Source organism: Aulonocara stuartgranti (assembly GCF_965226115.1).
Source record: "Aulonocara stuartgranti genome assembly, chromosome: 19".
In the NCBI taxonomy this organism is placed as follows: domain Eukaryota; kingdom Metazoa; phylum Chordata; class Actinopteri; order Cichliformes; family Cichlidae; genus Aulonocara; species Aulonocara stuartgranti.
Window position 1 is genome coordinate 28,686,503 of NC_138955.1, and position 25,418 is coordinate 28,711,920.

General features: G+C 44.2%; 2 protein-coding genes across 2 annotated transcripts in view; both read left to right on the forward strand.

Moving 5' to 3' along the window:
- The window catches only part of LOC309695570 (uncharacterized protein), a 212,766-nt gene that overhangs the window by 15,515 nt on the left and 171,833 nt on the right, over positions 1–25,418 (forward strand). The window lies entirely within an intron of this gene.
- On the forward strand, positions 17,050–18,126 carry LOC309696226 (coiled-coil domain-containing protein 80-like; the record flags this gene model as incomplete). Its single annotated transcript, XM_082517378.1, has 4 exons — positions 17,050–17,065; positions 17,220–17,303; positions 17,395–17,496; positions 17,680–18,126. 4 exons carry the CDS (start codon positions 17,050–17,052, stop codon positions 17,907–17,909), a joined length of 432 nt encoding a protein of 143 aa, XP_082373504.1. The 3' UTR covers positions 17,910–18,126.

The window sequence follows — 25,418 nt, forward strand, 5'->3', positions numbered from 1 at the left end:
AACATTTGGAGTATTGTCCTGTTGAGACGTTCTGAAGGGTTACTTTGAGGATGGTAAGGTGATGTTCTGGAATGTCCGACACCAGATAATTTCTGTAGTGTCCTGAACAGTTCATTCTCAAATTCACGACCCTGGTCGTGATGTAGTTTGGATGGGTATCCAAATCTGGGTATGAAATCCTGGAAAATCCGTTCAGCAGCTGTTTTCCCACTCTTGTTCCTTGTGGGGTATGCTTGAGCAAATCTAGTGAAATGGTCAATTACCACGAGAATATACTCATACCCTCCACGGCTGGCTTCCAAATGCAAAAAGTCAATACACACCAGTTCTAAAGGGTAGTCCGATCTTATACTACCCATGGGAGCCCTGACGTGTGTTACTGGTTTCTTGGACATGATACAGGGACACTTCTGGGTCACATAGGCTTCAATGTCCTTAGCCATAAAGGGCCAATAGAATCTGTCCCTTGCGAGATGTAGCACTCGGTCTGTCCCAACATGACCCATCGTGTCATGTAAATGTCTTAATGCTAAAGTCCTGTACTTGGCAGGAAGCACTAATTGTCTTCTGTCACTGGTACATCTATACAAGAGGTCATTTTCAAGATGTAACTTACCCCACTCATGGAGGAGTTTATGGGCAGTTCCTCTTACCATCTTGCGTATTTCATCTGTCAGTTTTGCTCCATCTAGTTTCAGCTTGAGGATTTGGCCAATGGCTGGATCCTCTCTTTGAGCTTTAACCAGATCATCATGGCTGATGCTCAGCGAGTTGATATGAGGCTGCTGATGGGGGTCCAGAGAAGAGATATTGAGCATGGCTACTGTTGGGGGAAAACTCTGTAAAAGACCCAGGAGAAATAAAGACACAATGAGACAAGATCACTTTTTATGCTTTAACGTGCACACGGGTAAGCTGTTCAGAACAACTCACACCGTGTACAGAGGCTTGGCACTTTTTATAGGAAAGACAGTGAGAACAGGATAAGAAAATACAAAACAGATAAAATAAACAACTCCATATGTGGCGCTAGTCTCGTCAGCAGAGAGCTGGGAGAAAGCTGTGAGAGATAAAACAATCTAAAACAATATGTCCCAAAACAGTATGTCTTTGCTGAGAAAGTCTAAAAGGATAATTCTAAACTAATCTAACCATAGACGAAGGGCATCCAAACAATGCTTTGTACATTTAAAAGAAGGTAAAGAAACAATCATTTTTCCTGTAACAGCTACCCAAGCAACATCTTTCTGTCTGGCCACCTGGCTTCCATCCCAGACTGCCTGCACTGCCTCATCTGGAAATCCCTCTGTGCAAGCAGTTTCATATTTCTCTATATCCAAGGGGAGACGCGAAAGAGTGTCTGCGTCTACATTTGACTTTCCTGGCCTGTATCTGATGTCGAACCGGAAATCCGAGAGCTCTCCAACCCACCTATGTCCCACTGCGTTTAACTTTGCGGTACTCATTACATAGGTTAGGGGGTTGTTATCTGTATAAACTGTGAAGTGTGGGGCATAGTACAGGTAGTCACGGAATTTTTCACATACAGCCCATTTCAACGCAAGGAACTCTAATTTTCCACTATGCAGGTGGTAGTTGCGTTCTGCTTGTGTCAGAGTCCTAGATCCATAGCCAATTACTCTCAATTTCCCATGTTGACGCTGATACAGGACAGCTCCTAAGCCCTGGTCAGATGCATCTGTATGCAATGTGAAAGGCAGGCTAAAATCGGGATATGTCAGAACAGGGGGGTTGGTGAGGAGGGTCGCCAACTGTTCTAACGCTCTCTGGTGTTTCAGGGTCCACTCAACGTGCTCTCGAGAGGACAGCTGTGGGTGTTTGCTGTTTCTCACAGATTTCGGACACTGAGTTTTGCCTGGCTTGGTCTGAAGGAGTTCATAGATTGGTTTAGCTATTCGGGAAAAATCCTGGATATACGAGCGGTAGTAGCTTAGAAAGCCTGCCAGCTTCCTCACATCACCAACTGTTTGAGGTGTCTTAGATGTCAGGGTTTTGACAGCCTCCAGGTCTGCCGGGTCTATTTTGACTCCTTCAGCAGACACAAGCCGACCCACATATCGGACTTCTTGTTTGAAGAGGTCACATTTCTCCGGCCTCAATTTTACTCCATGTTCTTGGAGTGCCTGGAGAACCTTGCGGAGGGTCTCAACTAGAGATGGCACGATACCACTTTTTTATGTCCGATACCGATATCATAAATTTGGATATCTGCCGATACCGATATGAATCCGATATAGTGTTTTTTAATCAACAAAACTGTTTTTTTTAAATATCTTGCTGCATTTTGTATAAGTTCATACTCAAGTTTAAAACAACAACTACACTAAAGCTATTCTGTTATACCTGTATGCAAAAAAAAATATTTCATAGTTCAGCAATACTGATCAATCTAATAAACTTAAACCTACACCATCCTCCCTATTCTGGTATTTTAAAGAGTACTTAGCAGAAATATTAAGCAACCTAACTAATAGGGTTCCAACTCCCAGCAACAACAAAAATAAATAAATAAAAAATAGGGAACCACCCCTCATGCTCCACCTCATGATGCTTAATCGACGTAATCAACCTTACTTTGATGCAGTGTGAAATAAAATGCACAGAAATCAATTATTTTTCAAGAAATATTAAATAGATTCAACATCTTTCTTCAACAAAATTGCAGACTGCACAGATGGTACCTTCCCAAAGGAAAAAGTACTATAGCTTACTAGGGTATATATATTAGACTTAATAGTCACTATATACAGTAATTGACTTCTATTCCTTTTACATCAAATTAAAACTTTGGGTGTCAGATAATTATTTATTAAAAGCTAGACATTTTAAATGAGAATAAGAAAGAAAAGTATGTCTTTGTGCCCCTTTTCCCTGTTAATGCCCTATCGGCCCCCCTGGCTAAACTTTGCTAGATCCGCCCCTGCACAGTTACCAGCGTCAGCTACGTAGAAAAAGATCCTGGTGTAGAAAGTAATGTTAAATACATTCTAACAACAGCTTATCAAGCTTAAACGTGCTGCTGTTGTTCAGCCGCTGGTTTCCTCTTTCTGGTGCAAAGTGGGCCAAAAACAAACCAGAGAGACGGACTCACGACAGAAAAGCCGATCAGCTGATCATTAAGCAGTTTCATGATTAAAGTAGCAGCAAGAAGAGGCAGTCGCTTGTTAAGCTTAACGCGGGAATGCTTTACAAACATTCAGAGATGGACTTACACACTTGCTGTACTTCTCTCGGGGATAACTTTGTCGGAGGTTGCTAGCTAAGCTCCAAATGCTATCCAGACCACCGACAGGTCCCGCATGCCACAGCCGCTCTATCACATGAGACATACTGCTCCGACGTGCTAACGTTCTGAGGTGAGTTACGGCGTGTTGCAAGTTTTGTGAGGTGCTTTCGTGATATTTAATGGATCGGATTACATTTTTTATTTTTCTCCGATATCCGATCCAGTAATTTAGGTCAGTATCGGACCGATACGGATACGTAATATCGGATCGGTCCATCTCTAGTCTCAACATGGTCGTCAAATGTTTTTGCATAGCAAAGTACATCGTCGAGGTATGGGACGCAACATTCATCTCTAAGAGAGCCAAGCATCTCTTCCATGCGCCGCTGAAAAGCAGCTGGGGCATTTGTGAGACCAAATGGGATGCGAACCCATTCATAAAGACCCCATGGTGTTACGAAGGCAGTGAGGTGGCGAGAGCCCTCAGCTACAAAGCCCTGGTGGTAAGCTTTTCCTTGGTCTAAGATGCTAAACCACGAGTACCCACCCAGAGTATCAATCAGATCCTGTATCCTGGGCAGTGGGTGTCGATCGGGAACAGTCTTTTTGTTCAGAAGGCGATAGTCTATGCATAAGCGTAAACTGCCATCTTTCTTTCTGACACAGACGACTGGGGCGGCGTACGGGGACTGAGACTTTACTATCCAGCCTTTTACCAAAAGTTCTTGTATGTACTCTTTAACCTCTTTAAAAAGTGGCTTAGGGATGGATGAGTAGGTTTTCCCCAGGAAGGCCACCGCGCAGTTGGCTGCATGAAGAAAACAATACGTCAGGGAAACGGGAGCCGGTCCCTGTCACGGGACAAACCGTGTCCCACGCTCCGTCCCAATCTGACCTATGTAGTACTAGTGAGACTGTTGCTGTAAGTTTGGCAAAATGTGACGCTGACACCAAACATAATGTAGTGCCAACCCAGAGACAGAATAACCAAGAAAATAAATCTGCTATACTTCTTGGCAGTTCAACCAACAGTAAAAGTGAAAAATTAGCCAAACTAATTGGAAAAAAAGCTCTCACCCAGTGCCATCTAAATGGTTTAGCAGTTAGTGCTTTGTTGGACACGGGAGCTCAAGTGAGCATGATTGAAAGAGAGTGATAAATAAATATCTACCAGATACACCTGTAAGGTCACTTGATGAAGTCATTGATACTGAAGAAGAGTTAAAAGTCCGTGCTGTGAATGGTGACACTCTCCCATTTGATGGCTGGGTGCCAATCACAGTTAATTTGAGAGGGAATGAAGACCCTAATTTGTCAATAACTGTGCCTTTTCTTGTAAGCAGTTTTGTTTTGGAGAGACCGCTGCTGGGTTTCAATGTGATGGAGGAACTTGTGCAGGAACAACCAGGACGGTTCATGCCAACTCTCGTCACCCTGCTTTGCAATGCCATGTCAATACCAACAAAAAAGGCAGAGCTCCTGGTAAACCTCATCAAGGCTGATGAAGCCCCTGCACAATGTGGACGTCTGCGGACTGGCAGGTATGACACCCTCATTCCAGCGGGTCAGGTGATTTGGGTTAAGTGTCCAGTCTCACCTGCCATGAACCTGTCCGAATCTGTTTTCCTCTTTGAGCCTGATGTGGGCATGTACTGCTTAATTTTCTTAGAGAGCTCTTCGTAACTGAAGAGTATTTTTTGCAGTTCTATATCACGTTGGGAAACAGCAGTAGAGCTGGTATTCTGGGTCACACTGTCAGTTACTTCTGTACCACTATTATGACCATCTTCTAAAAACATTGCATTAGTTGGACTCACTTCAACACTGACATCATGAGGCTGAGCATTTGGACATAGATCACATGAATCATTACCAGTGGCAGCCTGTATCTGCAAATCAGAAACATGACCCTGGGTAACAGCATCAACAACATCTTTCAGTGACAATAAGTGTGACATGCCCTGATCTTCTGACTCTAATAAAGCCTTACTGCACATGAAACCACTGATGTACTCGAAGCAACTGTCTTCATCCCCTGACTTAAGGCAAGACTGATCCACTCCTGGCACTGGACCCAGAGATTTGGCAATCTGGAACAGTTCATCAGCAGAGAGGGCGAGAAGGTCTTTCTTGATGGCCCACACCAAGCTCCTCCTCTCACCTTCCGCTATGGTTGCTTCCCTATCCCTTGCAGTGGGTCACACAATGTCAGCTTTCGTACAGTTTTTGCCTTGATGGGCGATGGTCCGAGCACCAAGCAGCACCAAGCAGTCCTTATTTGTCTTTTTCCTTACTTCTTGTCCATTGTGCTAGTTGTGACACATGGCCAATGCATTTCCTGCACAATTAGTAGCATCTATTCTCCATCAGGCAGCAGCAGGAGGTGTCGGTAACAACCAGCAGACTGGAGTTGTTGGTGTTTTCTTGCCACTCTTGGCCCAAAGTACCGGTATTACTGGATCAGCTCCCAGCCTCAAAGGCAGGACTGATCCCGGACGAGCCCCCAGAAAACTGTTACAGGTACCGGGTGGCAGCACCTGTAGACAGCTATATATGTGTCCTGTAAACAGGAAAGAAATGATCAGACAGAGAGACTTGGCTTGCCGTTTCCTGAATACTCCGCCATTATGAGAAAACAGCGCGGACCATGCGCTTCAGGCTGCTAACAACAGGCCAAACCATGGTCTCACACTGCCACCTATTGGTATAAAAATGAAGCGTCCGCTACAAACATCCCAGGGTAGTTACCAAGTTTCCTGTTACAATTACTGTAGTTATTTAGGGCATTTCCAAATGGAAATATCACTTACATTGAAAGTGAAATTACTTAAATTAATTCACATAAATGTGATCACACATTAGTGGGTATCACACCAGCAAGGTGGAGGTGGAGTACTGGTTTGGGCTGGTATCATCAAAGATGAGCTTGTGGGGCCTTTTCGGGTTGAGGATGGAGTCAAGCTCAACTCCCAGTCCTACTGCCAGTTTCTGGAAGACACCATCTTCAAGCAGTGGTACAGGAAGAAGTCTGCATCCTTCAAGAAAAACATGATTTTCATGCAGGACAATGCTCCATCACACGCGTCCAAGTACTCCACAGCGTGGCTGGCAAGAAAGGGTATAAAAGAAGAAAAACTAATGACATGGCCACCTTGTTCACCTGATCTGAACCCCATTGAGAACCTGTGGTCCATCATCAAATGTGAGATTTACAAGGAGGGAAAACAGTACACCTCTCTGAACAGTGTCTGGGAGGCTGTGGTTGCTGCTGCACGCAATGTTGATGGTGAACAGATCAAAACACTGACAGAATCCATGGATGGCAGGCTTTTGAGTGTCCTTGCAAAGAAAGGTGGCTATATTGGTCGCTGATTTGTTTATGTTTTGTTTTTGAATGTCAGAAATGTGTATTTGTGAATGTGGAAATGTTATATTGGTTTCACTGGTAAAAATAAATAATTGAAATGGGTATATATTTGTTTTTTGTTAAGTTGCCTAATAATTATGCACAGTAATAGTCACCTGCACACACAGATATCCCCCTAAAATAGCTAAAACTAAAAACAAACTAAAAACTACTTCCAAAAACATTCAGCTTTGATATTAATGAGTTTTTTGGGTTCATTGAGAACATGGTTGTTGTTCAATAATAAAATTAGTCCTCAAAAATACAACTTGCCTAATAATTCTGCACTCCCTATAGAAGGTCAACAGATGCAACTTTTCCTGACGTGTGTGGACCACCGTGCGAAGCTCTGACAAAGCCTGAGAACATTTTGGCCAGCCGTTCATCATGGTGTATGTTGTAGCTTGTAGCTTGTATGTTAAAGTTTTCAGATGTCGCAAAGTGCAACTTTTAGTGCTTATCTGATTTTGTCATCCACAGTCTATGACAACTCTGTTTTTTTAGCTCAACTATGTTCTGGACATCAGCAGACCCAAAGATGAGCTGATTGTTGAAACGTCTTCTGGATGCCTCACGCGGTCAGGACCCAGTCGCCATCCTATATGGACCCGGACCTATAGTTAACAAAATATTAAATTATATTTAATTTTGACCGGCGATTCAATTTTAAGCGGTAACGTTACATTGTATTAGACCAGGGAACATACAAACCAATGGTGTGCGAGTTAAGCCACCCACGTGACACTACTTAGCCAATCACATCTGCGCATTCAAGGCGATCGCAACGCTGAGTGCAGACACAGACAGACAGAGGAAAGAGACGGTGAGAGGCGAATGACAAGCGAGACGATTAACGATACAGTGAGACAAGATGTGAGTGGGAGTCACAAGAGGTAAAACAACCATGGCGCTTTCAAAAAAGAGAAAAGTAGACATTGAAAATAGAACTTTCAAGACTGAATGGACCGACAGGTATGTAATAACGACAGGAGAGGTCTCAGTGTCTCACTCCAACTTTATTAACTGACTCTCAGAACTTCACATATAGTAAGCGCCAAAATCTCCACCCCAACACTTCCCTTCAACTTGGGTGTGAGTGGAGCCACCTGGTGGTCCGCCACACATACCCCCCCCCCCCCCCCCCCCCCCCCTGAACACACAGTTAGGTCTCTATTCAGTCCAGGACCCTGGGTCTAAGCAAACGACCCAAACGACTGAACCTGGGAGGGAGAGAACAGGCAGAGGAAGGTCCATCCTGTGAACGAGGCTGGTGAAGGCGAGCAGGAAAGGCAGGAGGAGGCTCAAACGCCGGTGGTCCGGGGGTAGTCCTGGGGGGAAAACCAGAGTCTGTCAACCCCATCGAAGGAGGACGGCCACGGCGAGGGGCCTGGGCCGGCACTACATTACTGTCCGGAAGAACATGTGCAGGTTTAAGTCTGTCAACACACACAGTCTCCCTTCGACCCCCAAAATCCAAAACAAAATGTTTCTGGCCCGGTTCAATAACCCTGAATGGGCCGTCATACAGCGGCCGCAGCATTGTCCTGTGGGCATCGTGCCTGACAAAAACAAACTTAGCAGTCTCTAAAGTCTTTGGAACAAAGGTGTCAGGCACGCAATGGCGCACCGGACCAGGAACCCGAAGCGAGTGCAAACGCGGGTTGAGAGATAGCACCGATGGATCGAAGCAGGGAGGAGGATTTTCGGGCAAGAATTCTCCAGGCATGCGGAGGGGCTGACCAAACACTAGCTCAGCTGGGGAAGCTCCTTAACCGCAGAGCGCAGCCCAAGCAAAACCCACGGGAGGCGGTCAACCCAATTGCCATCCTTTAAGGAGGTGTGAAAAGCAGCCTTAAGCGACCGGTGTAACCGTTCACACATCCCATTAGCTTGCGGGTTGTATGCGGTTGTGCGGTGGACTTTAGCCCCCAGTCCATCAGCCATGGCCAACCAAAGCTCGGAAATGAACTGGGGGCCTCTGTCTGACGCAATGTCCGCGGGTGGGCCAAAACACGAGACCCAGGTTGACAAAAACACCTTGGCCACCACTTCTGCGGTAGTGGACGCCAGGGGGACCGCCTCCGGCCACCTGGTGGTCCGGTCAACAACAGTCAAAAGGTGCGTAAAACCTTGTGACTGCGGCAGAGGACCCACCAGATCAACATACACATGATCGAAACGTTTGCCGGGTATGAAGAACGGCTCCAGGGGTGCCTTGGTGTGTTTATGAACCTTCGCGCGCTGGCAGGGAATGCACGCCGACGCCCATTCCTTAACAGATTTGCAAAGGCCTGGCCAAACAAATTTAGAGCTGACCAGTTTAACAGAGGCCCGGACCCCTGGATGAGAGAGAGCATGTACCGAGTCAAAAACTTGACGACGCCAGGAAGCGGGAACCACTGGGCGAAGGCGGCCGGTGGAAACGTCACAGACGAGGAGGGGACCACCGTCCTGCATGGTTCTGTCCTCTAGTATGAGGCCCGTCTGGGTGGATTTAAGCGCGAGGATGTCACCGCTCTGATCGGCAGCCATGGCGGAGTAGTCTATGCCGAGAAAGACGGGAGAAACCAGCGCACGGGACAAACAGTCAGCCACATGATTGGGTTTACCAGCCACGTGCCGAATGTCCGTGGTAAACTCAGAAATGGCTGCCAACTGGCGCTGCTGGCGTGCACTCCATGGATCAGAAACCTTGGACATGGCAAACGTCAAGGGTTTCTGGTCCACGTATGCGGTAAAGTGACGATCCTCGAGAAAAAAACGGAAATGACGAGTCGCCAGGTGGAGCGCCAGTAGCTCCCTGTCAAAAACGCTGTAATTGCGTTCGCTGTCACGTAGCGTACGGCTGAAAAAGGCGAGCGGTTGCCAGACACCCAAGATTCGCTGTTCCAGCACCGCACCCACCGCTATGTCCGACGCATCGGTGGTCAACGCAATCGGCGCTGAGGGGGATGGGTGGGCCAGAAGGGCAGCATCAGCTAACGCTGACTTAGCATCAGAAAACGCTTGGATTCTTTCCGGAAACCAGTCAACGGAGTCATTAGCTTTCTTACCTTTTAACGCGCCATAAAGGGGCTTCAGCAGATGTGCCGCTCTGGGGAGAAAACGGTTGTAAAAATTCACCATCCCCAAAAATTCCTGCAGTGCCTTAACATTCGTGGGATGCGGAAATTCCGAAACAGCTTGGACGTTGTCAGGCAACGGAACCGCGCCCTCGGCGGAAACACGGTGCCCAAGGAAATCGAGAACGGGCAACCCAAACTGGCATTTAGACGGATTAATAATCAGTCCATGCTCCGCCAAACGCTGAAAAACCTGACGCAGATGGAACATGTGCTGCTCCTTCGAGCTGCTGGCCACCAGTATATCATCAAGATATACAAAAACAAAGGGCAGCCCGCGCAAGACCGAGTCCATCAACCGCTGGAAGGTTTGGGTGGCACCTTTCAGGCCAAACGGCATGCGCAGAAACTCGAAAAGGCCGAAAGGTGTAATTACGGCGGTTTTGGGGACATCCTCCCCGCGCCCGGGAACCTGGTGATATCCCCGTACCAAATCGATCTTCGAAAAAACCGAGGTCCCCGCAAGATGGGCGGAAAAATCTTGGATGTGGGGAATGGGATAACGATCGTTCTCTGTGACATTATTAAGACGGCGGAAATCCCCACAAGGTCGCCACCGACCATCAGATTTAGGCACCATGTGTAACGGAGAAGCCCAGGCACTGTTCGAATGCTGCACGATGCCCAGGCGCTCCATGGTGGCAAATTCTTCCCGAGCGACAGCCAGTTTGGCAGGGTTGAGGCGGCGCGCGCGCGCGCGAACACCAGGGGCCCTACTGTAGTTATGTAATGCTCCACCCATGCTTCGTCACCGTGCTCGAGAAAGTGGGGACAGTGAGTGAGGGAAACTCAGAAAGCAAACACTGAAAAACGTCACCCAAATCTACTGAGTTAGCATGTACCACGGGCTGAGCACCCTGAGTCAAACAGGTAATGAGGAAAATAACACAGCATCAATTAAACATCTGTTAGCAACATCAACCAGCAGTCCGTGAGCACAAAGAAAATCAGCGCCTATTATAGCAGCAACAACAAAGTTCCACTGAAAGTCACGGTCATGAAAGCAAACAGTCACCAACCTTTCACCGAAAGGTTTTGATGGGAGAGCCATTATCCGCTGTTAGCAATGGCCCGCAGCCCTCAGCTAGCCTGTCCGAGCCAGCCGGGGGAAGAAGGCTCTTCTGTGAGCCGGAGTCCACCAGGAAACGCCTCCCCGAGCATGAGCCCTCTAAGAAAAGCAGCCTTTCCTTGCCAGCGGTCGCGGCTGCTACAGAGCGCTGACATGCCCGTTTCCCTGGGTCTGGAAACTGCAAGGCGGGAGACAGCGCCGTGCCTTCGCTCCAAAACGCTGGTGATAAAAACAAAGCCCTTTTCCGCGGTGCCGCTGTGCAGCGATTCCGGCCACCGTGGACGACTCGTCCACGGTGGCCGGAATGCTCCCGGAATGCTCCGGAATGCTCCCTCCGACTCGGAGGGCCCCTGGGGCATCGGTGAGGGGGCGGGGGAAAACGCTGGTGAGTTCTGAACAATCGCCTGGACGCCGAAAGTCCTGGTAGCCAGGAGGATGCGATCCGCCTCTTCCGCAAGGGAGCGGTAATCCTTCGTGGCCAATAGCGGGGAGTTGGCAAGGCCAGCGCGCATTGGAGCCGGCAGCTGTCGGAGAAAGAGGTGGGTGAAGAGAAATCCTCCGTCATCCGCGCCCAGCAAGGACAGCATGCTCTCCATGAGCTCGAGAGCGGTGCCGTCGCCCAGGCCCGTGAGGGAAAGGAGTTTCTCGGCCCGCTCAGCATCAGAGAGGGAGTAACGCCGCAGCAGCAGCGCCTTGAGGGCGGCATACTTGCCTTGGGCTGGGGAGTCCCGGACGAGAGTCATCACGCGGCGGGTTGACAGCGGGTCAAGTGAGGCCACCACATGGTGGTATTTAGTATCGTCGGCTGAAACTCCACGAAGAGCAAACTGAGCTTCTACGTGCACGAACCATGAAGGAGGATCGTGAAGCCAAAAATCCGGCAATTTAAGCGCCACAGCAAACGCAGCCATCGGCGGAGGTGAAAGTCCGGCGGTCCGATGCTTCCAGGCCGGAGCTGGCTTCGTCGTCGAGCCTTAGCATGTTCGCTACAGGGGTCACCAATGTGGAGGTATGTAATAACGACAGGAGAGGTCTCAGTGTCTCACTCCAACTTTATTAACTGACTCTCAGAACTTCACATATAGTAAGTGCCAAAATCTCCACCCCAACACTTCCCTTCAACTTGGGTGTGAGTGGAGCCACCTGGTGGTCCGCCACAATATGTTCATTCTTCCGGCCGCAAGCAGCAAACCAGTGTGTCTCATATGTTCAGAAACCGTGGCACTGATTAAAAGTGGCAATGTCAAACGCCACTATGAGACAAAGCACAAAGCTTTTGAACAATTATACCCACCCCAGTCTGAACTCAGGTCCCAGAAAATTAGCAGTCTCAGAGCCCAATATGATCAATCCACAAGGATCTTAACCAGTTCTTTCACCGCCCAACAACATGCTCATGAATGTTCCCTCAGAGTTGCTTGGATTTTAGGTCAACACAAAAAGCCCTTTGCAGATGCAGGTGTTGTCAAAGAGTGCATGAGTGCAGTAGCAGAAACATTACTTGAGGGTAAACAAAAAGAAGAGCTTTGTGACAAAATAAAGCAACTACCTATGTCAGCATCAACAGCCCGGCGGCGGGGTCTGTATATTCTCGATTACCGCTGTCGAGAAATAAAACAAACTTTTAAAAATCTGCTCCGGGTCGGGAGGGGCGGTATAACACACTTGGATTACTCCGTCACATCCTGTTATTCAAAAAATGGCGGATAATGCAACATATTGTTTACCTTCGGTTTTAAAACTTATTTCTCCGCAGTTCTCCCGGTATGCGGAGACGAAAATAACGTCGTCTTCTTGTTCTTCTTTTCCCCGCGGCGGCAGTGGAGGTTCTGCGGGTAGTATGGCGTCTAATTCGGCACGGAAAACGGCCGGATTTATGCTGCTACTCTCCGCACTATCGATAGCTTCTGTAAGTATCAGATTTTTTGATAAAACAAGTCTATCTAAACTTATTTAAAAAAATGATATATACTTATTTAATCGTACCGTAGTCCACTTGCGTGAAATCATTGATGTAGAAATCTAAAAGAAAGTAATCAAATTATTGACATCTCTGTTGATATATAATTTAAAGTCGTAAAGAAAAAAAAAAAAAAAAACTTACCGGGGTGAGGTACGAACAGATCTGGCGAGATGGCCTTGGCGCTCTGATCGGCGGCGTTGTTTGAACGGGATGCTGACATAATATTCACGGATTCTTCCTCGCGATTGGTAGAACTTTCATAGTAGGGGCCGAGCAGATATCGGCTCTTTTGACTCCCCTCCCGTTTCTTCTCTCATTTTATCCTCGTCTAGCGAGGCATCTGTTTTTTCGCATCTTTCTCTTGACAATATTGTCAGTTAGAGAGGGTTTTTTTTTTTTTCCTCATCCTTCGGGTCTCTCTCTCTCTCTCTGTGTGTGTGTGTGTGTGTGTGTGTGTGTGTGTGTGTGTGTGCAGTCGGGAGAGTTGAGGTATCCAATTTCCTTTTTTTGAATACCTTCTTGTGAGGGCTGTCTGTTTTCCGCATTCTGCAACGGTAAAATACGACTTAGAGGCGGATATTTGTTTTACCTTATGGGCAACAGTTGTTCTTGTTCGCCTCCTGTTGACAAAACTCGCCTCATGGTTTAAACTTGACTCTGAGAAAAAAAACTCTTTCCCACAGAGGGGGTGCTTTAATAAACTTATTCGAATATGAGCTTTTTTCCACTAAGGCTTATTTTAGGGGAGGAGATGTACGAAATTATTTACCGGGTTACAAGCAATGATAATATCGGCTGTTGACTCCTCAGTGTCATCATTTTCTGTCTATTGAGAAAACCCATTGTAAAAGTAGCTAAAAGTAATGAAGAAAAAAACTCTACCAAGGAGCAGGCTGCGCAAAACCTACCTCATATAGATGTTTTAATAATAATAATAATATTTTTTTTGGGGGGCGCAATATAGGTTATAAGCATTGAGAAAAAACTGATATCTGCTGTCTCATTCCTCCTTGACCCGCGGGGTGTGTGTGTGTGTGTGTGTGTGTGTGTGTGTAACAAGATCGCCTGTCACGGCAATTATGGTTTGTTTTTCAGTCACTTGTAAAAGGGACTATCAAAAGGAAAAGTAGTATTCACTAAGGGATATTTATTCATTTTTACACATACGAGGTAGGCAGCCTGTAGGTTACAAACGGATAGAAAGTTCTTCTTTTCATCACAAGCTATGGTGTATCTTAAAGGTTTTTTACTGCGTCTGTATTATAGGAAAATAAAATACTATTGAAAGAAACGGTTCTCTACAGGCAATAAGAAGTCACTCTTTTTTCCCATTACACGCGCCGGTGCAGCTTAAGAAAGTAAAATTACATCCGCTATTGTAAAAAAAAAAAAAAAAAATAAAAAATACAGAGAAAATTGACAAAATATTGAAACAGAATTCAAACTATGAGTTTGTGGAAAACTAACTGCCGCTCTGTCTCTCTATACAGCACAGAATCAGCTGCTGCATCACCGCTCTGCTTTTATTCCGCTCCCATGCTGCAGACCCTCCCTCCCTCTAAAAACTTTTTTCTTTTTTTTCCAACAACAGGTTTCCCCTCCCTTCTCCGGATGCCGGGGGTTTCCCACCCCTCCCTTCTCCGGATGCAATTCGTCACGCTTATTACACACTTCCGGGGGGAGGGGGGAGGTCAAAAGGTCATGATTAGGGCCATCAATCAAATCGATTAAATTTTGTCACATACTGTAGGGAGTATCTCTCTGGCAATTTATAATCAAACAGTTTAAGCTTTCCCCATGGTGTCTTGAAGACCATATTGTTTAAAAGTCTGCAACTGTGTGCTAGCTTTATGATAAGAATTATCAGCCTATATTGATGGTTACAAATTATTGTGTGGGTGTGCATGTGCAATCTTTTATATAAAAAAAAACAAACAAAATTTGATATTTTGTAATGTAATATTGGACTGACTTGCTTTGAAATGCCAGGAATTACAAACTCAGATTTATTGATTAATTGAATGCAGAAAGTGAGAGACAGCATCTAGGTCTAAATCTTGTGCTGCAAATGATGACAATAAAAGTCTCAAATATAACAAAACCAAAGATTATAGATACTCAACAAATACAGACTTTTCCCATCACTTAAACCCAAACAGATCCTCAAAGTATAACTGATTGCATTCAATTTGCCTCCAAAACAACAACAACAACTAAGCTCAAACAACAAAAATGAGTAAATAAGATTTCCTATGCAAACTGGGCCTTTTTATCTTTAAAGGTAGAAAAGCTGGTCATCCAGTTTCATATTGGGCTCTTTGTGGATGCTCTGACCCACAAGGAAAGCCAACTTGTGGGCGTACTGGCAGGGAGCAGGCACTCTGATGATCCCCTAAAGCACAAAGAAAAACAATCAGGCATGACCAACACAATGCCAAAGTCAGTGACATTTACACAGTCGGGGAAAATTATTTGATCCTGCTGAATTTATACGTTTGCTCACTTACACAGAAATGAAGTCTAATTTTTAATGGCAGTTTTATTTTAACAAATATAGAAAAAAAAACATTATATCAGAGTTATGAATGGATTCACATGTCACTGAGTGAAAAAAGTATTTGATACACAAGTAAAACACAAGTGGGTACTTTGTGAAGGAACTCTTGGCCAGTACAGCCGTATAGTCTGTCACCAGGTTTGCACACATCTCTGGAGTGATTTTGGCCCGGTCCTTTTTACAGAAACTAAGTCCTTTAGGTTTCTCAGTTGCCACTTGGGAACTCAAAGCTTAAGCTCCCTCCACAGGTTTTCTATACAATTGAGGTCTGGAAACTGACTAGACCACTCAATGACCTTAATGTACTACTTCTTTGGCCGGTATGTTTTAGGTCATCATCATGCTGGAAGACTGATTTGGACTAGGGCTGCCACGATTAGTCGACTATCAAAATCGTCGACGACTAATTTAATAGTTGATGTGTCGTTTGAAGCTTTGTAAGATCCCAAAAGACGCAGGAATAAGTAGTAGTATTTAAGGGTGTAATAACGGACTGAAGCAGAAGATGGCAGCAGTGCATGTACAAGGATGCCAGCTGCCGTTAAACCTTGAAGAAGAGGAAGCCTTGTCCCAGAATTCGTAGCGCAGCCCTGCTCAGTTTCCAACAATGGCGGCAGCTAGTTAATTTTAATGTTACCCTTATTATTCTTTCTGGGTCACAAAATAAACGTTTAACATATTTTCAGGCGAGAATGTAGCTGTGTAAACTTCAAATATCTGCTCAGTTTATCCGTGTATTTCCGTGGTGCTGATGCTGCGCTGAGCAAAAACCTCCTGAAGCTTTTGAAGTGTGAAAAATCAGGGTGAAAAAATGCAGCAAAGACCTGACACAGGACCTGAGAGATGCATCTGGGCTTGCAGTTGATCCATATACTGCTTACTGAAGCCACATCAGAAATGGTGTCATTGTGAGGGTGGCTGTCAAAAAATTACTGTTAAGGAAGAGAAATTGGAAGAAAATGTTATGGTATGCCAAATGACACAATAACCAGACTGAAAATCCCTGTGAGCCCTGTTGCAACAGTGCTTATTGAGTCATAGTTTGACAGAGAATAAACAAAAACAGCCAACATCCACATAAAACTCTTGGATTACTTAAAGAATTGACCTGAAAGCTTGCCTGATACATAGATTTCTTGGAATATAAAGGTCATCTTACTGAATATTGATATACAAGATAAGGGGTATATAGTCTCAATGACACGGTCATCTTTGTATTGCATTATACTGAGTTGTTTCTCCTCATAAGCTGTTTCACAGATGAGCCATTAAAGGAAAAGCCACCACATATCTCTAAACGGCTCACACAACATAATCAGAGTGATATTCTTTTAACCAAATTAACCCGCAGTGTTATTTTTAGTGTCTTGTATTTGATCATTATTTCTGCAAGTTTTAGTTCACACTTACATCCTGTCAATGTTGTCTTTTTAAAACCTTTCTGAGACACACACAACAGTTTTAAAAAATTCTTTGGCAGTATAATAATCATAATGTAAAGGGGAAGTCTGATAAACATGTGTGCGTGCATGTTTGTATGTATTCCAGCAGGTTTGGCTGGATCCATTTCCAGTCGCAGCCATGTGCCCTTGTGCCCCAGGCTGTGCTCCGGCTCATCAGCCTACATTCTTGCTCTCAGGCTAGGCTTTGTAACATTGGGGACCAGCCGCATCCTACTTCTGAAAATGTCTGCCAGTGCCGGTGATTACCTGACAGTAAACACATGCACACAACTTTTATTTTTCACATCTGGATAAATAGATTTAAAAAACAGTGTTAATTTTTCTGGCGTGCATTACAGTGATGTGTTGGCAGCTTGCTCAGTACGTGTCTTCACATTTTGTTCTGTTTGCAGAAAACAAGTATGACTTCCTCCCAGCATCTGTAAATCTGCTTGCCGAGGCTCTTCTGGTCATGTCAGTCAGGGTCATAGTCCAAGGTAAACTTTGATAGCATACTGCTGTTCTCATTTGAAGTCATGCTGTTGTCTAAAAATTGTTTGCCTCATTCTGATGTCTTTTCAAAAAAAGGTTGCCATGGTTACACAGGCATGAGGCACATCGCCATTCTGAAGCTGGTTGGCACACAGTTGCCAGATATGGGCGGAGTCTTGGAGCTCTATCCTATCAATGGTAAGAATTTTTAATACAAAATAGTGAACAGATATATTTTCTGAAAGCTAAGGTCTCTACTTTTTTGGTATCTGAGTTCAGTGTGATAAGTTTAGAGGAAGAGGAAAATGTCGATGTGCTACATCTATTGTGAAATTCACTCTTTAATAGGTTGTTCCTAACCTGATCCTCTGGTCCATCCAGGGAGTGCTACCGTGGAGCGTGAAGGGCTCTCAGCTACCCTCGTGAAGGACATGAGAAACTACTTCCAAATCAGCCCAGAATACTTCTCCATGCTGCTGGTGGGGAAGGACGGCAATGTTAAGTGCTGGTACCCCTCACCCATGTGGTCCATGGCCATTATCTATGACCTGGTAGACTCTATGCAGCAGGGCCGTGCAGAGAGGTTTAAAGGGGCGGGTGCTCAAAGTTAAAAAGGGGCACATTGAACCAGGCTGAATAACAACAACACACATTCATCAAGAATCTAATATGGGAAGGGCAGGGCTGTGTTGATCTGAGACTGTAGACATTAAAAAGTCCAGAGGAGAGATGGTAGCTGATTAAACAAGTGTCATGAGATAATAACAAAATGCAAAGATTGGTGACAGCGCTTGGAACCATAAGGCAACAAAAAACTGTGAGAAATCATTTAGGCTCTGCCTGTGAATCACTCTTCCTTCTTCTTCCTTCCATCATTTCATATATCACTCTCCACTTGCTATGTGAGAACAAGGCACAACTTGCTATTGCAATAAACTATAATCTAATCATCCACACCTAACAACTCTTGCACTTAATCTATAATAAAATGATGACAGAAAAATGTTATAGCACTGCCTTTAGTAGCTTCACACAGCTCCTGCTGTTTCCTCCTCATGTCCTTCTTCAGAATACTGTATATACTATGGGCATCATGGTGCTGATCCAGAATCCTTACATTATTATTTATTACTATTCAATTCAATTCAATTCAATTCAATTTTATTTATATAGCGCCAAATCACAACAAAAGTCGCCTCAAGGCGCTTCATAGATACAGAGAAAAACCCAACAATCATATGACCCCCTATGAGCAAGCACTTTGGCGACAGTGGGAAGGAAAAACTCCCTTTTAACAGGAAGAAACCTCCGGCAGAACCAGGCTCAGGGAGGGGCGGCCATCTGCTGCGACCGGTTGGGGTGAGAGAAGGAAGACAGGATAAAGACATGCTGTGGAAGAGAGACAGAGGTTAATAACAGATATGATTCAATGCAGAGAGGTCTATTAATACATAGTGAGTGAGAAAGGTGACTGGAAAAACTCAATGCATCATGGGAATCCCCCGGCAGCCTACATCTATTGCAGCATAACAAAGGGAGGATTCAGGGTCACCTGGTCCAGCCCTAACTATATGCTTTAGAAAAAAGGAAAGTTTTAAGCCTAATCTTAAAAGTAGAGATAGTGTCTGTCTCCCGAATCCAAACTGGAAGCTGGTTCCACAGAAGAGGGGCCTGAAAACTGAAGGCTCTCCCTCCCATTCTACTTTTAAATACTCTAGGAACAACAAGTAGGCCTGCAGAGCGAGAGCGGAGCGCTCTAATAGGGTGATATGGTACTACAAGGTCATTAAGATAAGATGGGGCCTGATTATTTAAGACCTTGTATGTGAGGAGCAGGATTTTGAATTCAATTCTGGATTTAACAGGAAGCCAATGAAGGGAAGCCAAAACAGGAGAAATATGCTCTCTCTTTCTAGTCCCTGTCAGGACTCTTGCTGCAGCATTTTGGATTAGCTGAAGGCTTTTCAGTGAGTTTTTTGGACATCCTGATAATAATGAATTACAGTAGTCCAGCCTGGAAGTAATAAATGCATGAACTAGTTTTTCAGCGTCACTCTGAGACAGGATATTTCTAATTTTAGAGATGTTGCGCAAATGGAAGAAAGCAGTCTTACATATTTGTTTAATATGTGCGTTGAAGGACATGTCCTGGTCAAAAATGACTCCAAGGTTCCTCACCGCGTTACTGGAGGCCAAGGTAATGCCATCCAGAGTAAGAATCTGATTAGATACCATATTTCTAAGATTTTCAGGGCCGAGTACAATAACCTCAGTTTTATCTGAATTAAGAAGCAGAAAGTTAGCGGCCATCCAGGTCTTTATGTCTTTAAGACATTCCTGCAGTTTAACTAATTGGTGTGTGTTATCTGGCTTCATGGACAGATAGAGCTGGGTGTCATCTGCATAGCAGTGAAAATGTATGCTATGTCTTCTAATGATACTGCCTAAGGGAAGCATGTATAATGTAAACAGAATTGGTCCTAGCACTGAACCCTGTGGAACTCCATAATTAACCTCAGTGTGTGAAGAGGACTCTCCATTTACATGCACGAATTGGAGTCTATTAGATAGATATGATACAAACCACTGCAGCGCAGTACTTGTAATACCTACAGCATGTTCTAATCGCTCTAATAGGATATTATGATCAACAGTATCGAACGCTGCACTGAGGTCTAGCAGGACAAGCACAGAGATGAGTCCACTGTCAGAGGCCATAAGAAGATCATTTGTAACCTTCACTAAAGCTGTTTCTGTGCTGTGCTGAGCTCTGAAACCTGACTGAAACTCTTCAAATAAACCATTCCTCTGCAGATGATCTGTTAGCTGTTTGACAACTACTCTTTCAAGGATTTTTGATATGAAAGGAAGGTTGGAGATTGGCCTATAATTAGCTAAGACTGCTGGGTCTAGAGATGGCTTTTTGAGTAAAGGTTTAACTACAGCCAGCTTGAAGGCCTGTGGTACATAGCCGATTATTAGAGATAGGTTGATCATATTTAAGATCGAAGAATTAATTAATGGCAGGACTTCTTTGAGCAGTTTTGTAGGAATGGGGTCTAAAAGACACGTTGATGGTTTGGAGGAAGTAATTATTGAAGTTAACTCAGAAAGATCAATTGGAGAAAAAGAGTCTAACTTAATATCAATGGTACTAAGAGTAGCTGTAGATAATATTACATCTGTGGGATGATTATTGGTAATTTTTTCTCTAATGATAAAAATTTTATTTGTGAAGAAGTTCATGAAGTCATTACTAGTTAACGTTAAAGGGATGGTTGGCTCAAAAGAGCTCTGACTTTTTGTCAGCCTGGCTACAGTGCTGAAGAGAAACCTAGGGTTGTTCTTATTTTCTTCAATCAGTGATGAATAGTAAGATGTTCTGGCTTTGCGGAGGGCTTTCTTATAAAGCAGCAAACTATTTCTCCAGGCTAAATGATGATCCTCTAAATTTGTGACACGCCATTTCCTCTCCAGATTACGAGTCATCTGCTTTAGGGTACGTGTTTCAGAATTATACCACGGAGTCAGGTACTTCTGATTTGAGGCCTTAGTTTTCACAGGAGCTACAGTATCCAGAGTCGTACGTAGTGAGGAGGTGAAATTATTAACAAGATAATCGACCTCTGTTGGGGTAGCGTTCAGATAGCTGCTTTGCTCTGTGTTGGTACAGGGCATTGGAGATGATAACAGTGGGTGGATTATATTCTTAAACTTAGTTACAGTGCTTTCAGAAAGACATCTACTTTGATAAAGTCTACTCTTCACCGCTGTGTAATCAATTATTGTAAAAGTAAATGTTATCAGGAAATGATCAGACAGGAGAGGGTTTTCAGGAAACACTGTTAAATGTTCAGGTTCGATGCCATATGTTAAAACAAGATCTAGAGTGTGATTAAAGTGGTGGGTGGGTTCTTTTACATTTTGAGAGAAACCAATTGAGTCTAATAACAGATTAAATGCCATGTTGAGGCTGTCATTTTTAGCATCTACATGGATGTTAAAATCACCCACAATAATTATTTTATCTGAGCTCAGAACTAAATTAGATATAAAGTCTGAGAAATCAGACAGAAACTCTGTGTAAGGCCCAGGTGGACGATAGATGATAACAAGTAAGACTGGTTTCTGAGTTTCACAGCTGGGGTGGACAATGTTAAGCATCAGGCTTTCAAATGAATTAAAAGTCTGTCTTGGTCTTTCATTAATTAATAGGCTGGTGTGAAAAATTGCTGCCACACCGCCCCCTCGGCCTGTGCTTCGAGATTTCTGGTAGTTAGAATGGCTCGGGGGTGTTGATTCATTTAAACTAACATAATCATCCTGCTGCAACCAGGTTTCTGTAAGGCAGAGTAAATCAATTTGTTGATCAATTATTAAGTCATGTACTAACAGAGACTTGGAGGAGAGAGACCTAATATTTAATAATCCACATTTCACTGTTTTACTCTTTGGTTCAGATGTGGATACTGTATTGTTCTTTCTTTGTGATTGTTTATGTTTAAGTTGTTTGTTGCTGGTTTTTAGTTTGTTTTTTGTCTTTTTGGAAGCTGACACAGTCTCTATGGAGATGGGTTTTTGGGGGGGTAGCAGGAGGAGAGAAGCTGCAGAGAAGCGTGTAAGACTGCAACTCTGCTTCCTGGTCCCAACTCTGGATAGTCATATTTTGGGGGGTTTAATAAATTTGTCCATATTTCTAGAAATGAGAGCTGCTCCATCCAAAGTGGGATGGATGCCGTCTCTCCTAACAAGACCAGGTTTCCTCCAGAAGGTTTGCCAATTATCTATGAAGCCCACATCGTTTCTGGGACACCACTCAGACAGCCAGCAATTTAAGGAGAACATGCGGCTAAACATGTCACTCCTGGTCTGATTGGGGAGGGGACCAGAGAAAACTACAGAGTCCGACATTGTTTTGGCAAAGTTGCACACCGATTCAATATTGATTTTAGTGACCTCCGATTGGCGTAACCGGGTGTCATTACTGCCGACGTGAATTATGATTTTACTGAATTTACGTTTACCCTTAGCCAGCAGTTTTAAATTTCCTTCAATGTCGCCTGCTCTGGCCCCTGGAAGACAATTGACTATGGTTGCCGGTGTCTCTAACTTCACATGTCTGAGAACAGAATCGCCAATTACCAGAGTTTGACCCCCGGCGGGTGTGTCGCCGAGTGGGGAAAAACGGTTAGACACATGAACGGGTTGGTGGTGTACCTGGGGCTTCTGTTTAGGACTATGCTTCCTCCTCACCGTGACCCAGCCGCCCTGATTCCCCAGCTGCTTGGGACCTGCCGGGGAACAGCTAGCGGGGCCTACGCTATTTTCGGCTGCACCAGCTACAGGGGCCTGGCTAGCTGCGGGTGAATGAAGGGTGCGAAGCCGAGTCTCCAATTCAGTAATCCTGGCCTCCAGCGCTGCAAATATGCTACATTTGTTACAGATATCATTACTGCTAAAGGAGGCCGAGGAGTAACTAAACATCTGACACAATGAGCAAGAAAGTGCAGGAGGGACAGGTGAAGTAGCCATGGTGCTAATGAGTCGGCTACGAGCTAAGCTAGGCTAGCGAGACAGTACAGAGACAGTGAGTGAATACTTTGGCTATAAATTAGGTAGTGAGTACACAGAAAGTGTGCTTCGGAGGAAGCACGTGAAGATTATACTATGAAAGAAGAATGTATTTAAAAGTTGTTAATTAAATCGCTAAGCAAATAAGCTACTCAGAAACACCACTGTGTTTGAGCAGGAACAGGAAGTGATACTCTACCACAGAGCGAGCGAACACCAAGTGACAGCGCCACCAAGAGCAAAAACCAACTAGAGTTACAATAATAAAGCAATGAGGAGGGGGAAGTAATAAATATGAAATAATGTCATTATGATGATTCCATTTGTTTCACTATCCACTCTGTGCAGGGCAAAGCTTATTACATGTTTAAACTGTAGAGATACAATAATTTTACTGCTGTAAAATCCAACTTTTGTCTTATTTAAAATATAAATCTAATATAATCTGCTTCTTAATGTATGTTCTTTAAAATACAGCGTGTGTTTTTAATATATTATAATTATAATAATGCATAATTATGTGGACATGCATATTAAATTGTTTTTTAGTGAAATATAATCCCTCCAGAAAGGCAGGAAAAGCCCGGAAACTTACTTTAAAACTAAATATGTTCCCTAAAACGGTGACAGAGCTACAGACCCATGACAGCCTTACACAGGTAGCCAGCAGCTGTGACCAGCACTACATGTGCAGTTAATAAAAGGACAGGTAATGTTTGTCGCGCTGTTGCACACACAGCACGCTCGTTTGTTTCAGTTCGTCAGTTGCAACAAGACAGCTTACCAACGTGTACGTAATAAATCAAAAATCAAATCAAATCAAATCACTTTTATTGTCACATCACATGTGCAGGTACACTGGTAAAGCACATGTGAGTGAAATTCTTGTGTGCGAGCTTCACAAGCAACAGAGTTGTGCAAAATACAATAATGTAAACAAGCAAAATACAAGAATGGCTACATCTGAAACTAATAAATATATGTACAATATATAATAGTATATGCATTTCGTATAATAGTATATGCATTTAAGCTAATAAGCTAATACTCCTGTGTGCTACACACTACAGTGCACGCTGTACACCTACTTACTGGTTGTGTCGCATCAGTCTGTGTCTCTGAGTTAACTTGTGTTTCTCCTACAGCTCCGGACCGCTAAAAATGCGCGTGCTCTTTGTGAGCTCGTTCCCGGCTCGTAACCAGCGCGTTCTGCCGTCAAGGGCGATCATTGGTTAAATGTGATCATGTGACTGATGCAAGCCAGATCCTTTTATTTAGCAAAACTGTGATTAATAGTTAAATATTATTGTTGAGGGGCACAGACAGGACTCCGCACACACACATTAAAAAAAAATATATATATATATTTTTTTAAAAAGTTGCCTCAACAAAAGGGCACTTTGGGCACCCATCAGGAAAGGGGCGGGTGCTCAAGCCCCTCTAGCCCCCCCCTCTGCACGTGCCTGCTATGCAGCTCCGCAGACAGGAGATGGCCATCCAGCAGTGGCTTCGCATGCGCTGCCCTGAAGACTAATATGGTGGCTATGGTTACCATCAACGAACACGGTTATCAGGATGGCTATCACCAGGGGTATGGTGATAAAAGGTGCGTGCATTCCAATGATGCACACTGGCCTGCAGCTGGTCCTTGGTGCTACCTTCCTTTGGCCCAAAACCTTTGTGTGTCTTTCCCATCTCCCACCGGGCAGTTGGCACAGACGACTATTTTGTAGCACTTAGTGAAGGGAAGAAAAATGCTTTCACATATCCAGTTCTTTAACATTCCCTATATAGCATAGTACGCTGCTTTATACTTAGCAGCGTCAGATCTGGTTAGTCAGTAAATTTATGGATGAACCTGAAGGTTCAGAAATGGATTGCGTACTTTAGTTTTTGCCGGGTTTGTTTTTTTTTGTTTATTTCAACTTAAAACATTATTGCATCGTGTGTCATCTCTAACAGGCTTTTTTAGATCAGACTTACATAGTTTCAGCACACACGTTGATTTTGTAGATAATAGAACATTTTTATTGGACATCTGTTGCATTTGAAGTGCAGTTACCAATAATATTATTAAAAGCATCACATTATTTCTCTTTTGTAAAGTTTCTGTTGCTATACATTGTTTCTATTTATTCTTTGTTTCTATATGGCTATATGAAAATAAACATTTGTTTACTACCAGGTCCTTTAAATTATTTGTCTCACTTTCAGTGCCAATGCGCTGCAATAATCTTTTGAGCAACACCTCCCCCTAGTGGCAAAACTGGAAAAATATTTCCAAGTATATTTTAGTGGTCATGTAATGATTGAAACAACCTGCCGTACTTGTAATATCTACAGTAGTTTCAGACCTTCTCAACTTACTGTCCCCTCAATGCAATCACATTTGCAAAAACACTTTGCGAGTAAGAAGGGCTTGAATCCACCTACCCATTTTCTTCCACTTATCCAATTAAGGGCATGGGGAGGCTGGAGCATCTCTCAGCTGCCATAGAGCAAGAGACAGAGTTTGTATTAAACATGGCCAAAGTGTATGTACAAGTGAG